Here is a 22713-nt window from a genome sequence, read left to right as displayed (position 1 = left end):
GAAAAAAGTAATAATATTATTTACACAGTGGATTTATAAATAATTCTTGAATTTAAATATTTAAGCACTTAACAGCATTTTTGTTTCTAGTGCTCTCCATTAAATGTTATGTAGACTTAATGAAATGACTCATACACTATATGCTTTGAAGGCAAAATGCAGGAAGAGCATAGACACCGCAAGCCTTCCTAAACTCCCTTTATTCCTCATAATCTGTAAAATCAAGACATAAAAGAACGTTATTGCTGTTGGAAAAGTACGTTTAGTTGACTTGTTTGATGCATCGACCTTTAACTTGCTTGTCTGGGCGATGAACTTCAATGCTAAAACCTAAAGTATTAATCTTTCTAAAATCTCAACCAATTACATCATGTATTACATTATATGTCAAGTAACAAGATCAAAAGGTTTTCACTAATGTGATTTTAGTTAGGTTTAATACTTCTCAACCCTTGGACCCCAGCTCTAAACCTCACTGTCTGTAGACATTAAGCAGCACTGCAGAAGTATTACATCATTTCCAGTGTATGTTTTTCCTTTCAATGTAGTTTTTCAGTTGCATGACACATTTGGCAACAGCACACGCTCACAGAACAGCTTCACGGTGTATTTACTGCAGCTCTGTGCTGGTGACAACGTCCTTTAACACTGAATTATACCCGAGACTTAATTCAATTGTGCAACAAAGTTTTGGTTGCTAGCATTAACATTTTTGAAAGGGATGTTTAAAAATAACACAGCATAGAAATGACATAATGCTCCCTGAATGAGCGACCAAAAGATTTCCAAAGGTCTCTAACACAACAATTTAGAAACAACAAGACAGAAATGAGTATGTTTCATCCAAATAGTGGAAGTTAAGGTCAAGCGAATTAAGAGTAAACAAGACCCAACGTCAAAATGACACAAAGAGCATGCACCTGGAGAGACACCCTGCTTGTACATTCACACAAAACATCGCCCTGTCTTTATTACATGTGGGTGCCACGCTGCTTTTGGTATTGTTTACACCCATGAGCAACAGCTTTGTGGCTTAGCATGTGTAAGTGACAGCATGTGAAGGAAGGCTTCTGCGTCGGTGACAGCTAATACCCTCCCTTCCCACCCCATCCTTCACATTTTCTGATGCCTACACCCTCCACAAGCACAAATAACACACACACTAAGCTTAGACAGTACAGTCCAAACCACACTTTTCATAAAACGTGATTGCTGCAATTATGAGGCATGAAAGGCAATGAATAAGGCTAGGGAAAAGTTCACGCTGTAATTACAAGGTACGGGATTTGTAGAAAATGCTTGAAGAATAAAGGACTTTTTGGAGGTGCTGAGACCGGCTTAATGTTGAGCCATTACAGCAGAGGTTGATGTTGGAAGGCTTTGCAGATTTTCCAGAGGTGGAGAGAAAACCCACAAAGAACAAAGAGCAGACCTGTGCAGCTAACGCCAAATAGTAAAACACATCAATTATAGTTCTGGGTACACTTGGATTTTCAATGAACATAATTTAGGGATTTTTAAAATATGCTTTGTAACTTTAAGTCATCTTGTTTGTTTAGGAGTCATTGCATTAGACAGTCAAAAAATTATTGTTGGCATCAGAAAGCTCATTCAACAGTTTTGTCTAGGGGGCATCAAGGATGATCACTTGGGCCCCTGGGCAAGATAGGACATGCATAAAGAAAACAAAAGTTCAGTGTAATCTGGTGGTTTCGTATTTGTTTAGCACGAAAGGAAACTTTAACTAAAACAAATATTACACAAATCTTTCCTAAAACAAGCTTATTAGGGGAAAGGGGGCTCTCAAGTGACAAGAAGGTGAGGAGAACCGTAGCACAAAAATCTGAGCCTACCGAGTAGACTAAAGTCTACTATTTAAATGTGATAGGGTTGTGACTGTCAGACGAGACATGACATCCGTCCTCATTACTGTGCAGTGTAACAGACCTGTGTGGACCGACCGTCCATCTCAAGAGTCTCACTGACTGAACTTGTTAGAATTTGCAATAATGAGAGTTGAGAGATGGCCCGTTTACTAAATACAGATTAGAATCTATGACAACAAATCCACCATTTTAATCCATAACAGGGGGTCTATAAAAGGGAAATACAGTGTTTGTGGATAAGTTTATGTTCTGTGCTTCTAGCTCTGGTCTTAAGTCAATCAATGTATCACACGGGCAGAAACAAAATACATCACTTGAGCACAGACACAGGTCCTGTTTTAATTAAAAGTAATGTGTTTTTATATAAGCGTGATTGATCTATACACATTTTTTCCTGGCAAGGATTTGATGGTAATCTAATGCTACTTAAATCTTTTTTTTAAATAGAGTTATTATCACTATTTGGGCATAATACATATCAGCCTATTATGACAGACAGACAGATCTAACTAAACTAAGATTAAAATAGCTAATAATTCACAATCATTTAATATAAAACAGAGGTTGGTTATGGGAAATACAGTGTTCTCTCAGCTCAAGGTCATAATTTAATCAACGTACCACATTTGCTGAACCAAAATACAGCACTTGGCAAAGCCACAAGTGTGAATAGTTATAGTATCATGTAATTTTTTCAAACCACAAGCCTGAAGCCTCTGGTTAAATTGTGACTAACGATTTTACTTCTGCTTTTAATTTTCTTGAACATTTCAAGACTTTATAATCATTGAACGTTTAATCAAGAAAGATGTAAATCCAGCATCAGCACGTCTGTTGAGACGCGTACAGTTCATCTTCAGGTTAACATGGCGTCTTATCAACTGCTTCATGTTGGAAGAGAAGAGAGCTTTATTGAGTCATTTTCTTCGCGTGTAGAAAAACAGTGTATTACAGAGCAAATGAATGAAAATAAGAGGAGGATATGACTAACAACCATTGCACAGTAAATCTTCTCTGTTTATTCTGTAGCGCATGGTAATGAAAAAATATTTTACGCAAGGTGATGCTACCAAACACCCCAAGGGAAAGGTGAATCACTTGCAGACGTGCTTGAAATAGTGTACCATAATAAAGCTTCAAAACATAGCCTATATTTATATTCTCAGCAGGCGCTTTCTTACCTTAACAACTTACGGGAAATACGGTCGGTCCAGATCCTTTGTGGACATTTGTCTGCTTGTTAAAGGGATAGTTCAACCAAAAACATCATAATTTACATGTCATTCCAAACCTGTTTGACTTCATTTCTTCTGCACAACATAAAAGAAGATATTGTGCAGTGGGGCTGTTCCACATTTAATAATAATAATACATTTTATTTAATTGCGCCTTACACGGCACTCAAGGACACCGTACAAGCAATAAAAACATAAAACAATTTATATACCACTTAAAAAACATAAAATATATGCCTGCCTAAAAAGATATGTTTTCAGACGAGATTTAAAAGTAGTGAGAGAGTCAAAATTACGAATGTCCTGTGGAAGCATGTTCCACAGGTGAGGAGCAGCATAGCTGAAAACCCGAGATCCCATAGAAGCCAGGCGCATCCGAGGAAGAACTAGGGAGGATGTAGATGATGATCTAAGAGTTCGAGAGGGGGTATAGGCTAAATGTAGGTCTGATTAATAGGATGGGGCCAGGTTATGAACAGCTTTATAGACAATTTTAAACTCAATACGCTGTGTGACAGGAAGCCAGTGAAGTTGTTGGAGAACAGGAGATATGTGATCCATCTTGGGGGTTCTAGTGATTACTCGTGCAGCCGAGTTCTGTACTAACTGTAACTTGTCTAAGAGTTTGTGGGGGAAGACCATAGAAAAGGGCATTGCAGTAGTTGATACGTGAGGTAACAAGAGCAAGGACCAGAGTAGCAGTGCTCCTTGTTGAGAGGGCAGGGCAGAGGCGATTAATATTACGAATGTGATAGTAAGCTGACCTAGTAATCTTGTTGATGTGTGCTTCAAAATATGTCAAGGATAACCTCCAAGCTTTTAACCTGCATTGAAGGAGTAATCATAGTACCATCAATGCACATAGAAAAAACACTGGTCTTGGACATACTATTTTTTGTACGTAAGAGAAGTATCTCCGTTTTACTGCTATTAAGCTTAAGAAAATTACTTGCAAACCAAGTTTTAACTACAGACAAACAGTGAGAAAAAGAAGATGGAGGAAGGTCAGAAGTGGGTTTTGAAGATAAATAAAGCTGGGTGTCGTCTGCGCAACAATGAAAATGGATACCATATTTCCTAAAAATGGTTCCAAGTGGCAATGAATAAATAATAAAGGACCCATCACCGATCCCTGTGGGACACCTGCAGTGATAATTGATGATTATATTATTGATAGATTTGAGCTGGCCCAATTGAACAAATTGAGTACGACCGAAAAGGTATGATGTGAACCAAATCAGAGGAGTACCAACAATTCCCATCGACTGCAATCTGTCTAAAAGGATTTTATGAGAGATAGTGTCAAACGCTGAGGTTAGATCAAGAAGAATTAATATAGTTAGAAGTCCTGAGCCAGCCGCTACTAGGAAGTCATTTATAATCTTAACAAGGGCAGCCTCAGTACTATGGTAGGAACAAAAACCTGATAGAAATGGTTCGGAAAGGTTAATTAATCGTGATCAATCGCATTCAGAATTAAAGTTTGTGTTAATATAATATATGTCGGTGCACTGTGAATATTAATTTTGTATTTATAAACACATACAGGGTATACACACACAAGTATATATTTAGGAAATATCTGCATGTACTGTATATATTAATATTTATATATAATTTAAATCTAAATATATATAATTTTTTATCTTAAATATATACATGTTTGTGTATGTGTTTATAAATACAAAAAGAATATGCAGAGTGCACAGACATATATTATTGTAAAAATACAGACTTTGTATATTCGGGTGAGTTATCCCTTTAATGGCTTAATTAGCGACACCTAAAGCAACTTACAGTTCTTGTGTCATATGCAGAAATTATTCAGATGCTAAACACATTACTTTAACTATTACTGTTAGTGCAAATATTACTCCATTATCTAACATTATAATTGTATGAACCCAGGACCGCCTAACAAAGGTATGTCTCCATCCCTCTTCTCTACAGATGTTTATCAGTTTCAAATTTCACACAGAACGAGCTTAGTCCTGTTCTGACCATTAAAAGTGGTTCTGAGGATATTTGACCTCATGGTCACCTGAAAAACGCTACGAGAAGGTGGGTAGTGCTAAATTATAGCGGAGACGCAAGGTGGCTAATCGGTACCCTTTAAGCAAGAAAGGTCTGCATATAGGAAAGCATGAGGTTTGCCTGCACAGAAAAGCATGGATTTGTTGCTGGAGCATATGAAATACAATCAGCCCTTTGTCAGCTGCAGTGCTGAGTTCATCAGCAGTTTTCAAAACCACAAAACTCAAAAAAACTCATTGACCTTCACAAAACTCATCTGACCACGCATCTGACTAACGAATCCATTGTTTAATTTTATCTTTAGTTTGAGAATATGAGAAAAAGAGATCGTTTCCATTCACATTCATAAAGGCAAAAACACATTAAGGCAATCAAATACACAGCATTGAGATGAGTTTGATAAGACATGCTGTTTTCCCACCAATACAGCATTTCCGACTATTTTCAAATGTCACGGCATGTCTGAAACTCGTCTTTATTTTAGTACATCTCCTGGAGAAATTTTAATTAGGTTATGAAAGAGTTTTTATAAATGAGGTTGTGCTTGGAAAACCTGGCCGTCTGGTCATCCTAGTTAAATTAATTGAGTTTGCTGACATCCCCGGAAGGTCATTTACTGAAAGCGCACTGGGGTTTGGCCAGTAAGTAATGAGAAAGTCACAAGTATGACAGTCACAGCTTTGGCTGTTATTGATGATACAATTCAAGTCTCATAAACTCACTAACACTGATAAGTATATGATAAAGAACCCCTAGTTATTTCTTATCTGTGATGCTCTTAAAGACAAAATATAAGCCTGTACATGAGCACTGGATACACATACAGTATGTCCTCATCATTATGTACCGACGGCTGACAGGCGCTCTGCTCGGTTTCATAAAGGCACAAATGTCCAGTTAGATTACTGCTAATATTTTTATCAGTTTTGGCTCAGCGTGGTGCCAGGTGGATAGGAAAATAATTTCCATATGGCACTGACAGCAGTGTGGGAAAACCAGCCTGGTGCAGGCATATTTACAAAAAGCAGGAATAAATACAGCCTCTGGAGATCAAAACATGGACAAAGTTTTTTCAGTAACAGAAAAAGTCAGTCAGCTTGACTGTGTGAACTGGTTGCATCTGATAGACCTCATAAGGGCAAAAGTTGTTCTCAGTGGTTTTTCAATCGTTTTAATACATCAACAGAACGCATTAAAAACCAACAGTTTAAACCAGCAACATCAGTAATAACTAAAAAAAAAAGAATGTACCACTTTAGCAGATACGCACCTCTTATGAGAAACTACAACAGAGAGTCTATATGCCTGGAGTTTTGGGCTTAGCCCGTAATGACATCATCACCATCATACTGGACCTCAGAAACCCCAAAGTCAGGATCTAATGTACTTTTACAACTGTATAATAAGCAGTGGTTTATCCATCCACTTCTGAAACAACAACACATAATGAGGCTGTAAATTCCACTGCGTTTTCTGAAGACACATAGTTCATATGGTGTACTACAGAACATTTTGTTTACTTGGGTATTTAAGCGATGATGTCAGTTTGCTGGGTGTCAGCAAGAGATTCTTTCAATGGTTTCCGGTCATGTAGTGTGTGCAGCCACAGAAGCAAAATTTCCATGCCATTCCAAAAGGAGGGAATAACTGGTGACTTCAGAAGCTAAAGAAGCTTCAGAGAGCCTAGCAGAATTAATGTATCGCCCATACAACATTAATCATAAACGCAGACTTCTGAATGAAGGAACCGTCCTTAAGTGCATTGCAGCCTTAGGCTTTAGGGTTTTGCCAAAAGCTTAAATCGAAAGTCTGAGTTGCTAGCATGCGACCAGTAAATCTCTTTTCATTCAACTGTAAATGAAGCAATTACAATCGACTGAGGATTATCTTAATAGCGGCTCTTCATGCTGCTCAAATGGAGTTTAAATGTTGCTAAAGTTCCACCACCAGCGATGAATGACTAACATTAGACTACAATCCAACACAGAAATTAAGTAAATCAACCAATCAAGCATGACGACTTTGTGTCTTATCAAATAATGAAGATTAGACTTTTGACTAATTTTATCATCTCTGGTCGACAGACAAAAGTTACATGTGTATTACCTTTTATATTTAATATTGTGATTAATGAATATTAGCAAAAAGAGCACACCTGATAAGATCACAGAGAAATGCCACAACATTGAGCTGAGCAGGGGAGGAGCAGCTTGTCGGTGGTTTATTTTTAGAACCAGCAGTATGTGGTCAAACAAACAGGGATCAATCTAAAGCATGGCGGATGTTAACCCAGGTCAGATAAAACGACCCTGTGTACTGTCAGTCACTACACTAGAAAGCAATTTGACCAAAAGTGGGACAATAGAATAGAAGCACAACAATTGATGACATTTGTTCAGTGTGTGTGTAAGAGAGAGAGAGAGATTCTGTTTTTTATATATTTCCATTACTATTTCACATTATTTAATTTTGCACTACATACATTTATAGTTTTTCTTTCTCTGTTGTGGCTCAATGACGTATAAGGATTTTCGACATGCCAACTTTTAAATACAAATAAATAATATCTATTGCAGTTATTTAAACAATAAGCATGTGGTGTACACATAAATGCAAATTAAAATTTTAAATTAGGTGACTTTTTTAACAAATCTTTAGTATTTAAAGTGTTTGTATTTCTTTGAGTTTTGTGAAGTTATCATCTCATATTTTTGTTCTAATTATCATAATTAACAAAAACTTATTTTTGATTTTTCCTGAAAATCGCATAGAACTGATATGATTTACACATACCATTCATTTAAGCATACTGTATCAGAGATTCAGATTTCAGCCACAAACATTTGATATATTTTATTTATAACTTCATATAATTATTAATATTATTGGTCGTACCACATGATAAGTGCCTGTTATACGTCATTGACCCTTGTACATGCCAATAAAGCACCCTTGAATTGAATCTGAGAGAGAGTGGGCAAATAAACTGAACTGAAAGAAAATGTTGATGTTAGTTTGTCTATATGACAGAGATCCCTTTACATTTCAGTCATACTATCAAAAGTTTACTATCATACTATCATACAAAGCACTAGTTTGTGCACTTTGTTTAGCTTTTTACATTTTTCAGGCAAACAATGCCAAGATTAGTTTAAAGGCTTGCTCGGGTTTGTGCAGTGTCATTTCAATTTTGTGTTTCAAGAAATGCCAGACAGCCCAGTCGATGCTGTCAATCACAACCAAAGCCTGGCTTAGTTAAGATGTATATCGCACAGTCTGATGTGCAAGACAGTTGATGTCACAGAGTCTGTCTTGGCTTTTACCCAAGATCCCAATGGGGACATTTCGTACAATCTGAAAAGCAACAATAGTATAAAAAACAAGAGCGTACATCAGGCTAAACTATGAGTCTCGCAAGTATCTGATTTCATAAAAAAGTGTTTTCTGTAGCTTGTTTTTCTCTCCTGTCAAGAGACTGTACAATATTCTGTAACAGAAAAATGCATGTCAAAGAGCTGCAGTGACATAACAACTCATGTGCAACCAAACTCTTCAAAATAACTTATCCGAAGGCGATATGCCACCATTTCAGGCAGTGCATGAAAAACAATGTTAAACAACAAAATCGAAGCGAGCCTGCTAGTTGACAGGCACGGCTGCCTCTCGCACAAGATCCTCAGTCGGACAGAATTCATGCATGAATATCAGTCTCACATTCTCATGCTGAAACCATTATAACCAAATCCCCTTCACATACGCTCTATCCTGAATCAAGTACATGACAGCAGTTCAAAAGTAAATAGCCCATAATCTATAGGCGTACCTGAAAATAATTGGCTTTAAAGCATCTTACTGCGGAGATGAAGATGAAACCTCACAAAGGCCTTTTGCGTGGTTCATCATTAGCATACGCACAACACATTTTTCCAATATACAGTGCAACTCTACCGTAGGGAAATGCTGTGCTTGGCAGGAAAATTAATATAAAAGGGAGCCAGGCAGGAGCGTTTCAGGGGGAGCATCTTTGGACAGATGGGATGGTTGCATGAGTCCTGAACATAAGCCAGAGGGATTGGCAGAGGCCGTGCTTTATTTTTCACTGATGTCTTTTGACATGGCCCCTTTAGCACGTTGAGCTATTTTGTGTGTGTAAACATCTATCGACATTGTCAAACGAGGGACTCAAATGTCTCCTGAAAGGCAAGAAAGAGGGGAAAAAATAACTAAAAATAAATATTGTAACGTTACTAGAACTGATCTCTTTTAAGGTCCGGTGTATGAAATTTAGTGGCATCTAGTGATGAGGTTGCGTATTGCAACCAACGGCTCATTCCACCCCTCCCGTTCGAAGTGCTACAGTGGCTGACAAAGAACTAAGATGTCGTCACTTTTTCGTTTCTTTGCCGAAGGACGTAACGTATTTACGATTGGCGCTCTGTAGAGCAGTTTGTCCGTTTAGGGCTACTGTAGAAACAACATGGCGAATTCCATGCAAGGGGACCCACGGTGTATGTCGATAGAAATAGCTCATTCTAAGATAATAAAAGTTAAACATAACGCTTCATTATGTAAGGTCTTTATATACCTCTGAAGACATAGTCATGAATATTATATTGCATTTCTGTCAATAGATCCTCCAAAAAATTACACACTGGACCTTTAAATGCTACCAAGATTTTTCAACTTACTTTTGTCATCAATGTGCAAGCAATATGAAATCTGCAAATTATTTGAGTGTGTACATTTTTTGACACATTGTGTTGCCATACTTGATATCCTACAGAGCTGACCTTGGCAAAGTTCGCACTCGACCGAATCTAATGCTAATTAACCAATTACAAAACTAATGGTATTACTGTTGGAATGGATCGGACATTAATGTAAAATGATTATACTGTTCATGCTTCAGCTGGGAGAGGTCAAGTCTGAATGTTCAATTACTGGAAAATAGATTTTTTTCGAATTATCATACATTTGTGCCGAATGTTTAAGTGACAGGGATCACCTAAAGATTTCACACCACATACTGAAAACGCTGTTCAACATGAACAGTTTCTAAAGCAGAACTTTATTCCGGCATTACACCAATTGTACTGCTGTAATACCATGGCATTGTACAGTGATTGAATCAGAGGTACTATGATGTATACCATGAAAGATTAACATATTCATGTATTGTACCATGGTATTACATTTTTTTAAGTACTCTAAAGCATGCCACAGAATGGTACAAACATGGTATCATGCTCATAATACGCAAATAATGTCACAGACAATGACATTCAGTTATCTTACTGCTGTATATTTAAGCCCAAAAAAGGAGACTCATTGACACTTCAGTAATTGAGAAACCCGTATTCTCTTTAAAGAAACCCCTGAAAGTTTGTTTATTGAGTCAAACATCTGATCAGCACAAGGTGATTTCTGGTTGAGTCAAACCGTTTCTCAACTACACTTACCTCACTTTCATTTTAACACAAAACAGTGCAGAACAAATCAAAAGCGGTTAACAACTTCCTCTTGTGACTGATCTTGTGCAACATCTTGCTTTTGTCATCGATTGTAACAATGGCAAAATTCCCCAGAAAAATAAACAGAAATCACACGTTTGTCACCTCCTAAGAACGCCTGTTCATGTGGGAGGAGAGTGGATCTGAGTCACGGTTTCAACCATCTACAATTAACCAAAGCTGCTCTCTTTAATTTTACTTTATTCTCACTAGTAACTATAAAAGTCTGGAACTGTCCTGTGTATGTGTGCAACAAGACAAAAAAGTGTTTGATAAGGGATTTTTTAACTTTTAATAAGTAAGTCTATTTACTTTTGTCTTAATGGGGTCATATCATACAGTTTTATTATTAAATTGTTATTCTTGAGGCCCACTCATAAGTTTCGAAAAGCTTATGCGCCAAAAGAAATCATAATTTAGCATTTTTATGACCATTTTCCACCATCTTTCTGGTGCTTAGAACTAAACGATCCATTTTATGTTGCTGGACCTTTAAAGGTGCCGTTCCCCGTGATGCCAATTTCCAAACTTTAGTTAGTGTGTAATGTTGCTGTTAGAGCATGCATAATATCTGCAAAATGATAAAGCTCAAAGTTCAGAGCTTTACAGAATTTACAAATACAAAGTTACAGAATTCGCTTTTCAAGGACTGCAGAGAACGGCTGGAATCGCACTACAGCCCTTTACTTCCCGGGTAAATGATGTCACTATTCCGAGTTTTTGAAACCTTCGCCCAAAGGAATATGCCAAAAAAGGGGCGAGGCCTTCCTTGGAGAAGAGGAAGAGCCGCTGGAGTAGTGTTTGGTTATCAGAGATTGTAAACATTTAACTGAGCTACGCGCTTAATTACTTTCACTTTCAGCTGGTAATAAGAATTCAGCTACACACATTCTAAGATAACCAACGGTCAAATAACAGCTTCCATGACTTTAACATCGGCTGTGAAAGCTGTTCTGTGTAATACACTGATATTGTGTGTGTGTGCGCATACCTCTAAAACACGTCTATGAAACGTCCTTTGAAGTCCTGCTTGTAAATGTCTCCTGGTCAATCTGCTTGTTTTATTATCGAACTTAGGTCCAATATAAAAAGGCAAAACTACCGCTTCTGTTATTAGTGTTAATTAATATAACCGTCTCACGCCAATCGGTCGGGTGTCATTTCCCTCGCCATAGTAGGAAAAAATTGCGATCTCTAACAAAGATTGATGACGTTTGCACATGCACTAGCAGACCTCAGTTACACTTCGATCGATCCGTATGTTTTTAACTGATGAAGTGAAGTTGACACCATTGTTACTGTTTATTGCTAAAAGCCAAAGCTTATGAATAGACGTGTACTGAGCGGGGGACCGACCAATCACAACAGCCTGAGAATCGGAAGCACGCTGATATGGTATGGGTGGGACATCTTCAGACACAAGCTCTAAGCGGGGAACCAATCACAACAGACTGGGTCAGCTTTACCAATCAGAACGTTCCGGAAGTGAGAAGAGGGACAGCGGTGAACAATAGACTTGAAATATGCTAAATATAAAGCATTTTTTTAAACTAAAAACATGAACATCCATTGTTAAATACCCAAAAAACATAATCAAACCTTCGAAAACAGCCAAAGAATGGCACCTTTAAGACTTCCATGTAACCACTCTTTTCGTATGTGTAATACGTTTTTGCATTCGCAAAGGAAGGTTACAGTATGCTTTACATCAACCCACTGTGTTTCAATAGATGAAGCATTTTTTGATTCCGCAAAATATGACCCCGCTTGCTAGTTTTGCTCGCTCTTAAACTGATGTGGATGAAGGAAATACTTTGTTTTCCAGATGGTCACTCTCTTTTTGACAGCCCCATTAAAGAATGTGGTCTAGTGCATGTGAAGCTACGGTGAGCGGATTTTCTGTGGATATGTTTCATTTGACTACGCAACCATCCAGTCCAGGTTAAAACGACTGCCAGCTCCAACTCCATCATTCCTTTTGAAAAATAAGCATACAGCTCAGCGTTGAGCCATTGGCTGGCCTACTTTCGGCATCGGTTATGACAGTGAATGGGCTAAATTGGATGGAAACGTTTTTACTCAATTGTGCAGGCGAGGAACTCTGACAGTTCACCACGAGGCTTTTGGTTGGTCAGGCAGACATACACAGGAATATTACTTCTTTCTTTTTCAATGGCAGACTATAACCTAGATCCTAAAGGCACAAAAACACAGCAAGCTTACCTCTTGGAGATGAATGCAGAATGACAGTCTAGTTTTCTGTATACACTTGAGCAGAAAACCTGTTTATAGGTTTTAGTTTTAGACAGATGGAGCGAGTAAGTTAAGTACCTTTCGGAAAGAGTGCGGCTATTACCACATCAGAGAAGTATGTTGATATGGAGATAAGGAATAATCTCAGTGTGCATTAAAGGGATAGTTCACCCAAAAATGAAAATCTGTCATCATTTACTATATCCTCTTGTCATTTCAAACCTGTTTGACTTTCTTTCTTATGCAAAACACAAATGAAAATAGCTTGAACGAACAACGGCGGAACCCATTCACTTGTATGGTCACAAAACCAATGCAAGTCAATGGGTGCTGCTGTTGTTCATTTGCCAAAATTCTTCAAAATATCTTCTTTTGTGTTTTGCAGAAGTCAAACAGGTTTGAAATGAAAAGAGGGTGAGTAAATGATGACAGAATTTTCATTTTTGGGTGAACTATCCTTTTAAGTTAGCCTTGAGTCAACATGATCCTTTAGCTCCAAAGGGTTTGTTGGGGGTTTTAACAATATATGCTTAAATTTGGGGGAGAAGGATTTTTTAACTTCTGATCTGGTAGACTAGAAATACTGAAAATATTTTGCTCACATCAACACTGACTTTACGAGTCGGTACACCTCTGAGGATGCATATTAAACAGCACGCTACGAAGTGCATTAGCTAGCATGCCCGGACATGCAGTCATTTATTTGAATGCTCACGTGTTAGAGTATTGCTTTAAGGCAGCATCGTAAACTAAATTCAGAATGAGACAACTAAAGCCTATAGAAGGTGTTACATAACTGGGGAAATGAAAACCATCAGTCACATGTAGGATGTATTTTCAAACAGCTGGTTAACAGGAAAACAGCAAGACTTTAGGAATGATGGCCGCATGCACGATTAATATTGGTAAGATGATTTAGAACTATCTGCCATACTTTTCTGACCACTTTTTACATCAAAGACAAGCAGACAAGCGATTTCACCTATGCAGTAAAATTACACATACATCCCTGAAACATTTGTAACATGTAAGAACGACTTCATAAATTCAGCCTACAATACAGAACTAATAATAGTGAGATAATAGAGGAGGATGAGGGGTACATTTCTGAGTCACCACAAATAGGCAACAGAATGGATCATGACCTTTAATTAGTTTTGTTTATGTAGTCCTCATAATTCCAGAAAAGTATAAGTTTATTAAAAAAATCAAAGCAACATGATGCATTGGGATTTCTGAGCTATCACATAACTGATCTAATAATATTCAATAACAATACTTTGTTAAGCCAAGTTTGTTATAATACTAATATATAATGAGAATATTATAATACATAATAATGAGTATAATACTCATTATGGAATGATCTGCCTGCTGCTACAAGATCAGCAGATTCTGTAGCCATCTTTAAGAACCGTCTGAAAACACATCTCTTCTGTCAACACCTGACTGATCAGCTCTGACTTCTATCTCTTTTCTACTCTCTAAAAAAAAAAAAAAAAAAACTTAGCTCTGTACACTGTGATAGGCTATGTGAGAGCAATTTTCTTTTGTTGCACTTATGCTTTTTGTTGTCCTTATGTTGTTCCGATTGCTTCCATTGTTTCCCTCATCAGCTTTGGATAAAAGCGTCTGCTAAATGACTAAATGTAAATGTAAATGTACTAAATGTCTCATTTATCCATTAACTTTTTGTCAAGACAACTACAGTTTCTTCAACAATGTTAAATTCTAAACAAGCCAATGTAATAAACTATTGTATTCATATATGAAATGATGCAATGCTTTCAAAATAGCAATCATCTTGCAAAGATACAAATGCAGTGTTTTCAAGAAGACACTTAAACACACAAACCTCAACGATGGTCACAATCAACAAACACTGTTATACACAATAACACATATACACAATAATAAATAATACCATTAATAAAAAAGAGCAAACTGATAAACAAAATCTATTCTTCGGGACTCACAAACTCTTAACAAATCAGCAACATTGTTCAACCTGAAGAAAAAACAACGCTGAATAGAAAAAAAGATTGCTTCGATTAAAAATAATTCATATGCTAGTATCTGTGATCTGTGATACTAGCCCTAGACCTATATCATGCAAATCCATTTTGTACAGTGCACACAACAAAGACCACCAAATGATTGTTTGTCATTTTAAAAAGGTCACAACAGATGTAAATAACTTTTTCCAGTCAGTCACACTCAAACATCTCACAATTAAATAACTTTGATCCAGACATGTTTGACAATGCAGACAATGTGCTGCAGTATTTGAGTCATTAATGGATTCTCTGTTTGCATAAATCACACCCTCTGTCATCCATCAGTTTAATCAGAAACAGCAGGCCAGGCAGGAGTCCACGACTGGGGCACAAACTATGAATATTCTAATGACTCACTTACAAAACTCACCCCATGGCAAAGCTTTACACTATATAGAAGATAACAACAACAAAGCACACATACACGAATTGAATATACACACAAACATATACACAAACCCTGCACTTCAAGACATGATACTGCACCAATGACACTTACCAAGTTTCACCCCCCAACAGGCTAAAGAATTGAAAGGAGTTTGTGATAAAAATCCAAAATGGCCGACAATGTGACTGACCTTTGACAAGACATTTACATTTAGCAGACGTTTTTATCCTAAGCGACTGGCAAATGAGGCAAAAGACATGTGTCCCAAACTTTGGGAGTTCACATTTTTTGTTCTACAAAATTCTAATTGGCTGTAAATCTAATGCAGTATAGAAATATACAAAAAAAAATTATGCCATTGAATTTACGTTATAAGGAATATTTCAATACAAAAAATACACATAACTTTAGTTCACACTTTAGTAACCACTTACAAACTATCACAGACAATATGAAAATAATAATATTAAGAATAATATATAGAAATCATTTTAAGTATAGATGACAGCACCTATGGCGCTTCAGATGTATAAAATTAAGTATAAATGACAGCACCTCTGGCACTTGGACCCGAAAAATCAACATTTTCAAAAAAGTCTCCATCTACTGTATGCTTGATGCCTTTAGAGTACGCAAGTAAATAGGACGGTAGTAAGTAGCCACAATAATGAAAAACAGAATGAAGGAAAGCACTGGCCAACTTCAGTGATTGCAAACTGATTTCTTGTGTCAATGGGGAAGAAGAGAAGTAGTCTCTTTTTAAACTTAATTTCCTGCAGTATAACTTGTGGTAAATCTTTCCATTTATTGAAGGCATCTGCGTCAGTTCTCTCTAAAAAGCGACCTATGATGCTACAGGCCTTATCATGTTCACTTAATCCTCTTTCTTTAAAGCTGCACCACTTTTTACATGAAATAAGAGCATGTGTTTGCAATAAAAACGTCACTAAACAAGAAAAATACATGCACACACACCTTGAAATAATATAAACCATATGCAAGCTGCACAGGATGAAGCCGTGGCCATCGGTCAAACAAGACAACTGACTTTCGCTTTTCCAAGTCAGGAGTAAAAGAGCTGTACATACTGTACTGTACATCTTAATATTGTATATGGTTTCTATTGTTTTGATTCGGTATGCACGTTTAGGCAATTTATCATGTGCACGTGGCAGGTTCCCACACATAAATCATTCATGAACACACACACACACACTTAGGTACTCTGACATGAAAAGGTTGTATTTTTTCTTTTTCCATTAAGCCTTTTGTGTGCAGGCAATCTGCAGTACCTGCCTTATGTGAAAAAAGACTTCTATCTCTATCTCTGTTGTCTTCGTGTCTCGCTCTCACAAGATCACCACTCTGTTCACGCACAGAGAAGAGATCTCCACAGGGTGTGAGCAGTAAGTTCATCTTCCAGATAAGTAGAGAACATCCAGTAACAAATCAAATAGGTGTGAGCAGGAACAGCTGTTGTGTCCAATGCAGTAGTGTCTGCCTGAATGTGTTCTGCTGAAGTTCTGATGTCACTACGGCAATTCAACCTTCAACTTTTCACCTTTGACTAATCCCTCACACATTTTTATAAAAAATATATTTTTATATGAGAGCTACTCATTTTACCTTTAAATGCTCTGGAACATTAACCCCCCCACCCCACATTATTATTACTGTAGGTGCATTACTGTAAATGATACCTATTGCTTGTTTTAACATAGGCCTACTGAAGTTGAAATTAATGATCGCCAGCATGTCGCAGATGCTCTTAAAGCCTTGTGTAGACCCTAGAACATTCTTTTAATATACGATGTAAAGAAATACAGAAAGATACACCCAATAGAACATACCATGAGAACCTTGTTAGATCTATTGAACATAGCAACAAACTAGAAAGCTGAAACCATCTGTGGTATTGATTCCTACTGAAGGAGGATGTCTGACCTTGGCTTGAAAGAATGTTGTGTGTTAAGACAGGCTGATCTTTATTGTGTGCTAATAGCACTACATCTTTAGTGTTATTCTTCACTAAACTGTTGTAATGGTGATAACTATAGTCTGAACATTTAACTGATAAAGATCTGCTCAATTTTTTTTGAACTGCTGTATGGAAAATATGTTGCAGTGAGAATTGCTGTTAACCTTTACATGGTCACTGGGGATTTATATGGAGAGGCTTTTAGTGTCTGTAGATACTCTAACACAATGCCTAAGCATTATCTTCCATAGGTTATTTCATATGTATTGTTTTAAGAGGCAGACTGACCTTGACCTGACTATAGTCTCCTGTTTAATGGTTTTCTTATCACATGACTGAAAAAAAGACTTCCTGTTACAATGACTAGTAATGTTATTTTAAAGACACACATGTGGACACACACATACTGTATAGTGTTGATGGAACCAGCGCGGCGCTTACTTCTGGGTTAGCCTACAACAATACGTAATCTCTGAGCCACTCCATTTATATATACTGTATATTACGAAAATTAACCATGTTTTTTAAGTGTAGTAACCATGGTTTTTTGGTGCAGTGATTACTTAGGGCAAAACCATGGTTTTACTACAGTAACCATTGTTTACTATGGTTTTTACAAAAAACATGGTTTTCAAAACTTTTTTTGTGATAACCATTATTTTACTACAGTAACCATGTTTTTTGTACAACATAACATTTTCTACTACACTACTACATTTTCGTAAGGGATAATAACTATGATATATTATAACTTACAAAATGTCCACATACAATTAAACCTGACCATATTTGATTTGTTAGCACATTATTAGTTATGTGGCAAACAATTTATATGTCCAAGTCAGTCCACACATTTAAACGTATTTCTGAAAGGTTTTTGTTTTAGCGTGTTTGTTTGTGTAAACGTGGGTGCCCTCACTCCTGCCATGCAACCATATGTGCCTCTGTTTATTTACAAGTGCTGGAATGTGTGCGCGCGCATATGCGTGTGGGTGAATCCACACATAGCCGTGCTTGAGTGAGAAACAGTGTGTGTAATGCTCAGCTCATTATGTTTTAAAGTTCAGTAAATTTTGATGAATAGAGGAGTGCTCCCCTCAGGACCGTCACATCGGCAATGCTGAGAGACATATGTGTGACTGGGCTTAGCTCTTATGTGTAGCTCACATGCCCGCTGGAGATCATCATTTGTACTGTATCAATCTAACATATACAAAATGTATAACTTTGTTACGAAACAGACACTTAGCTTACTTAAAAGCAGATGTTGTCCCCCCTGATGTCTGCTTATAATGCCCTAATATAGTTCATGAGCATTTCCCATTCTTCACTGACTCTAGAAATGCATCACTTTTTGGTACTATTCCTTTAAGAATTTTACATAAACACCTGCTTTTGAAACAGTAATCACATATGAACTGTTGGGTCTAATGTAGCTTTTGTACAGTTTACAGAGTTTGACAGTCTGAAAGCTGACAGTGGACGTTTTCATCTCAAAGATCAGTGAAAACATGATTCCTGATCTAGGGTCAAATAAAAAAAACTAAAACTACGGCCTATGCCTTGTTAACATCTTATCTCGGTTGTTGCCAATCTCTCAATTGGCATACCTGCCAAAATCACTGCAATAAATTCACAAATTCTGCAATAAGAGTTGTCACCCACACCAAACAATCTGCCCACATCATCCCATCCTCTGTAAACTGAATTGGCTGTCTCCTCTCATATCCACTATGAGATGCTTCTCTTAACCTTTAAATGCCTCAATGGCCTTGATCTCAATTAATCTGAATTAAAAACATTTCTATTTTCACAGAATTACATCTCTGCCTTTGATTGTTAATGTTATTATGTAATGTGTTTACTTATGTCTGTCAGTCACATTTCTGTCTATTTTTGTTTATAATATATGACATGGTTTTGAAATGTAAAATGATTATCTTTACAGTCCAGCAAACTATACAAATTGATATGTGCATACGTAAAATTACTGTACATAATTATATTATGTAAAATTACATGTGTTGTAAGATTTTGGTCATATGGGGGATATGACTTCTCTGGAAAACAAACATTGTGTAATATTGCGCAATACTGGATGACAAAAATATGATATCATTGTGATTCTGTGTGACAGGTTTGTACAAGTAAATCATATGACACGTCCACTGGCTATGAGGTAAATGGTTCCCTACAGAGTCAAGTGAGGCATGTATCTCTGCGTTAGCATTGTTTTAATCTATAGTATCTTTCCCGCTGGATTCCTGCATTGCACAATGTGAGTTTCATAGTGATTTTATTATCTGCACTTTCAGCAGAGTCTGAGAATCTGACGGCCAAAAGCCTTCAAAAGAACCTGAAAAAATCAATTTATAACACAGCGTAGCCTGCATTCTTAGATGACATGAGCAAATTTGTCTATAAGATCAGTTCTAACACAAGACTTCCACAGACTTATAAATGTTAACAGAATTTTGCCAAGAGTGTGTTTAATAAATATTTAAGTTTACAATCCAAGCATATTAATTCAGACTAAATAAAAATATTCATAGATTTAAACTAAGAACAACAATTTGTGGAAGTACATGTTCAACTCCAATTCAGCTACCTCAGATTCCAACACAACCTTAACTGTGCTAATGCCTCCGGCAAACCCAGACGAAATCCCTTACACACAAATCTCCAGACACTAATGTATTTACTGTGTCCTGGAGCAGCCTGGTACGACTAGAGCTGTGTCATGCTTAGGCACCCTAACACATGCCTCTCTCAACACACATATACAAACACACCCCTCAGTGCCTGGCACAGAACGCAAAGGCACAAAACAGACCCGGTAACTCAAAGCAGACCACCTCTGCAGCTGAACCCGACAGCCTCCACATCTACAGCAGGGCGCGCTAGAGGAAGCTCGCAAATTCCATTACGGAACACGTTAAATGCAGTTATGCATATTCAAGGAAATCGAGAGGTTGTGTAACAGTTGCGAATAGCAAAAATGTACACTTGTGTGCGTGCAATTCCACCGCTAACGCAATTTAAAACAGATGTATGCTTTGTCTTTCTGGAAATAAAAAACTAAGTGCAATTAAAACAGCTCTCTTGAGAGGAACAAGGGGTGGGCTATTATCTGGCAACCCATCTTGAGGAACCCTTCAGGAGGAAATCTGCCTTACTATGGAGATGTAATTTCCTCATAATTGTTTTGGTGTAACACCTCTTAATCTAGGCAAAATGAAGCATTACTACAGAGTGAATGCAGCAATAGGATACCAAAGTGTGTCCAATAAAAAAATCATCAAAGTGTCCCTAATTCTTGCTTTTAGTTTCTTCGCAAAGCATGAATGCGCCTGACACATCCTATTGATTTTTCATAGTACATATAATATATTTAGTTAGACAGACATCATTGCAAGTGGTACTGGTCTATAAATTATCGTAACATGGACACCAATAGAACACAGTGATGTAGAGCAGCGCTTCTGCCAAGCAGCTGCATTAAATCAATGATATCATCACTCTACTGAGTGCTGCAATACATTGTTGCACAAACATTATTGGAAGGCTATACATTGAATTGCTCCAGGGTCCATCACTGCACATGAACTACAACGCCTGAAAACGTTCAGTAAGATGCATGAATATACTGTAACCATACAACTAATACATTAAAAAGAACAAAATTGGACTGTGAAACAATTACCATGTAAATGCAGCTGAGCACTCTCTGTCACATTATAATGTACATAATGCAACGACAAACATTTGTTTGTGCATGCACACACCTGCAAACACACGCACATCTATATTCAAAGCACATCTCTGAAAAATTAAGTTATCTCACATCTCTGAGCTTTTAGAGCCAAACATTCTTAATGAGACTGGGTAATATATACACACAGATGATGTCAGTATCTGGGCAATGGGCCTAAAAGTAAATTTCATTGTATAAACACAAGAGCTGGTTACTGCTTTTTTCAGCATTTAAAAAAAGTACATTACTACAACTAAAATCTACACATTTGAGGTAGCAACCCGTTAAAAAAGAAAACATAAGTGTACTCCCTGAAAATAAGTAATAAATAAATAAAATAAAAAAACAATCAATTTGGATGGGAAAAGGGACATTTGTTTTGTTAAATTGCTGTTCAGGTGGACAACTTACCATTGGCATTTTTCCCACATATTAGATGCTGATAAGGCAAAAGGAGGCCGTACAACTCTGAATCATTGCTCAGAGCCTGCTCAAAGGACTCCAGTGTAAATTTGGGGACCCCGTTATCTTTATCCACCACCGAGCTGTTCAGCATCCGGGTGAAGACCTCTCGGAAGAGGCTTTCCATACAGGCAGACAGGTATATGGCCGCGTGCTCGTGGATGCGGACCGCGACCCTGCTGTCCACCATCCACCTGAAGAACTTCCCGACGGAAAACACCAAGCCGCATCTCTCCGATTTCCCCCTGCTGAATTTATCCTCGGTGCTCATGTTGTACATGGAGAGCGCGCTGAGCGCCGCGGCGATGCAGTTCACCGAGATGGTCCACGACAGGATCATCTTGATGGCACTTTGTATTTCATATTTGGTGCATTTGCCGTAGCGCAAACTCAGCCTCTGCGCTTCTCTGGCGATCCTCACCAGTGCGCGGCTCACGAGCGCAGAGAGCCGTGCCAATAGATCCGCGGATACTGTCCCGAACCTCAACTCTTCCTCCTTGTTGAGCGCTTTCTCCACCTCCCCGAGGCTCCAGGGCACATCCTCAAGCTCGGGAAGTTTCGCACAGTGTCCGGAACACTCCAGGGTCTCGCCGTCTTCGGCCAGGACGGTGTTGACGGTGTCTAGGCTGTTGTGTCGACTGTGCATGGAGTCGGTCAAATGCCAGGAGTGCCCTCCATGCGCAAAGGAGACGGGCGCCTCGGAGCAGCACAGAGACAAGCTCGATGACCTGAAGGAGTCCGCGGCTCCTCCGTAACCCGAATCCAGCGTCAAATCCTCCAGGGTCCTCACCACGGATTTACCCCTTTTTGCCATGACTGCACTTCATATTGTCCATAAGCCTCAAACCAATGGGAAATGTTCGTTTGCAAAGAAATGCCACTGCCCGACTGTATCTGCTATCCACGATGATTTTAATGACACGGGAGAGTGAAGAGTATAGATGCAGGCGACTTCCCAAATTGTTGCGTTCACTGAGAATACGCCCCCAACTTTGGAAGGAGAAGCGGTGTTGTTATGGCACACACCAGTGTGTTTGAAGCATCAGCTGGAGGAGGAGCCATAGGCAGTACTGCATCCAATACGCGAACGGGACTATTGCTGCTTACAGTTGGTTTTGAATTTGCATGGGACTGCATGATGGCTCTGTTTCATTAC

General features: G+C 38.0%; 1 protein-coding gene across 2 annotated transcripts in view; it reads right to left on the bottom strand.

Moving 5' to 3' along the window:
* btbd11b (BTB (POZ) domain containing 11b) overlaps positions 1-22589 on the bottom strand; it is a 64922-nt gene extending 42333 nt beyond the window's left edge. For both annotated transcript variants that reach the window (XM_057347472.1, XM_057347473.1), the window contains exon 1: positions 21507-22589. In XM_057347472.1, coding sequence (XP_057203455.1) covers positions 21507-22371 — 865 coding nt within the window. In that variant the 5' untranslated portion in view covers positions 22372-22589. The remainder of the gene's footprint in view (positions 1-21506) is intronic.
* Positions 22590-22713: the final 124 nt, after the last annotated feature.

The sequence above is a fragment of the Triplophysa rosa genome, linkage group LG12 (assembly GCF_024868665.1).
Source record: "Triplophysa rosa linkage group LG12, Trosa_1v2, whole genome shotgun sequence".
Lineage (NCBI taxonomy): Eukaryota > Metazoa > Chordata > Actinopteri > Cypriniformes > Nemacheilidae > Triplophysa > Triplophysa rosa.
This window is presented reverse-complemented; position numbering and strand designations above follow the sequence as displayed.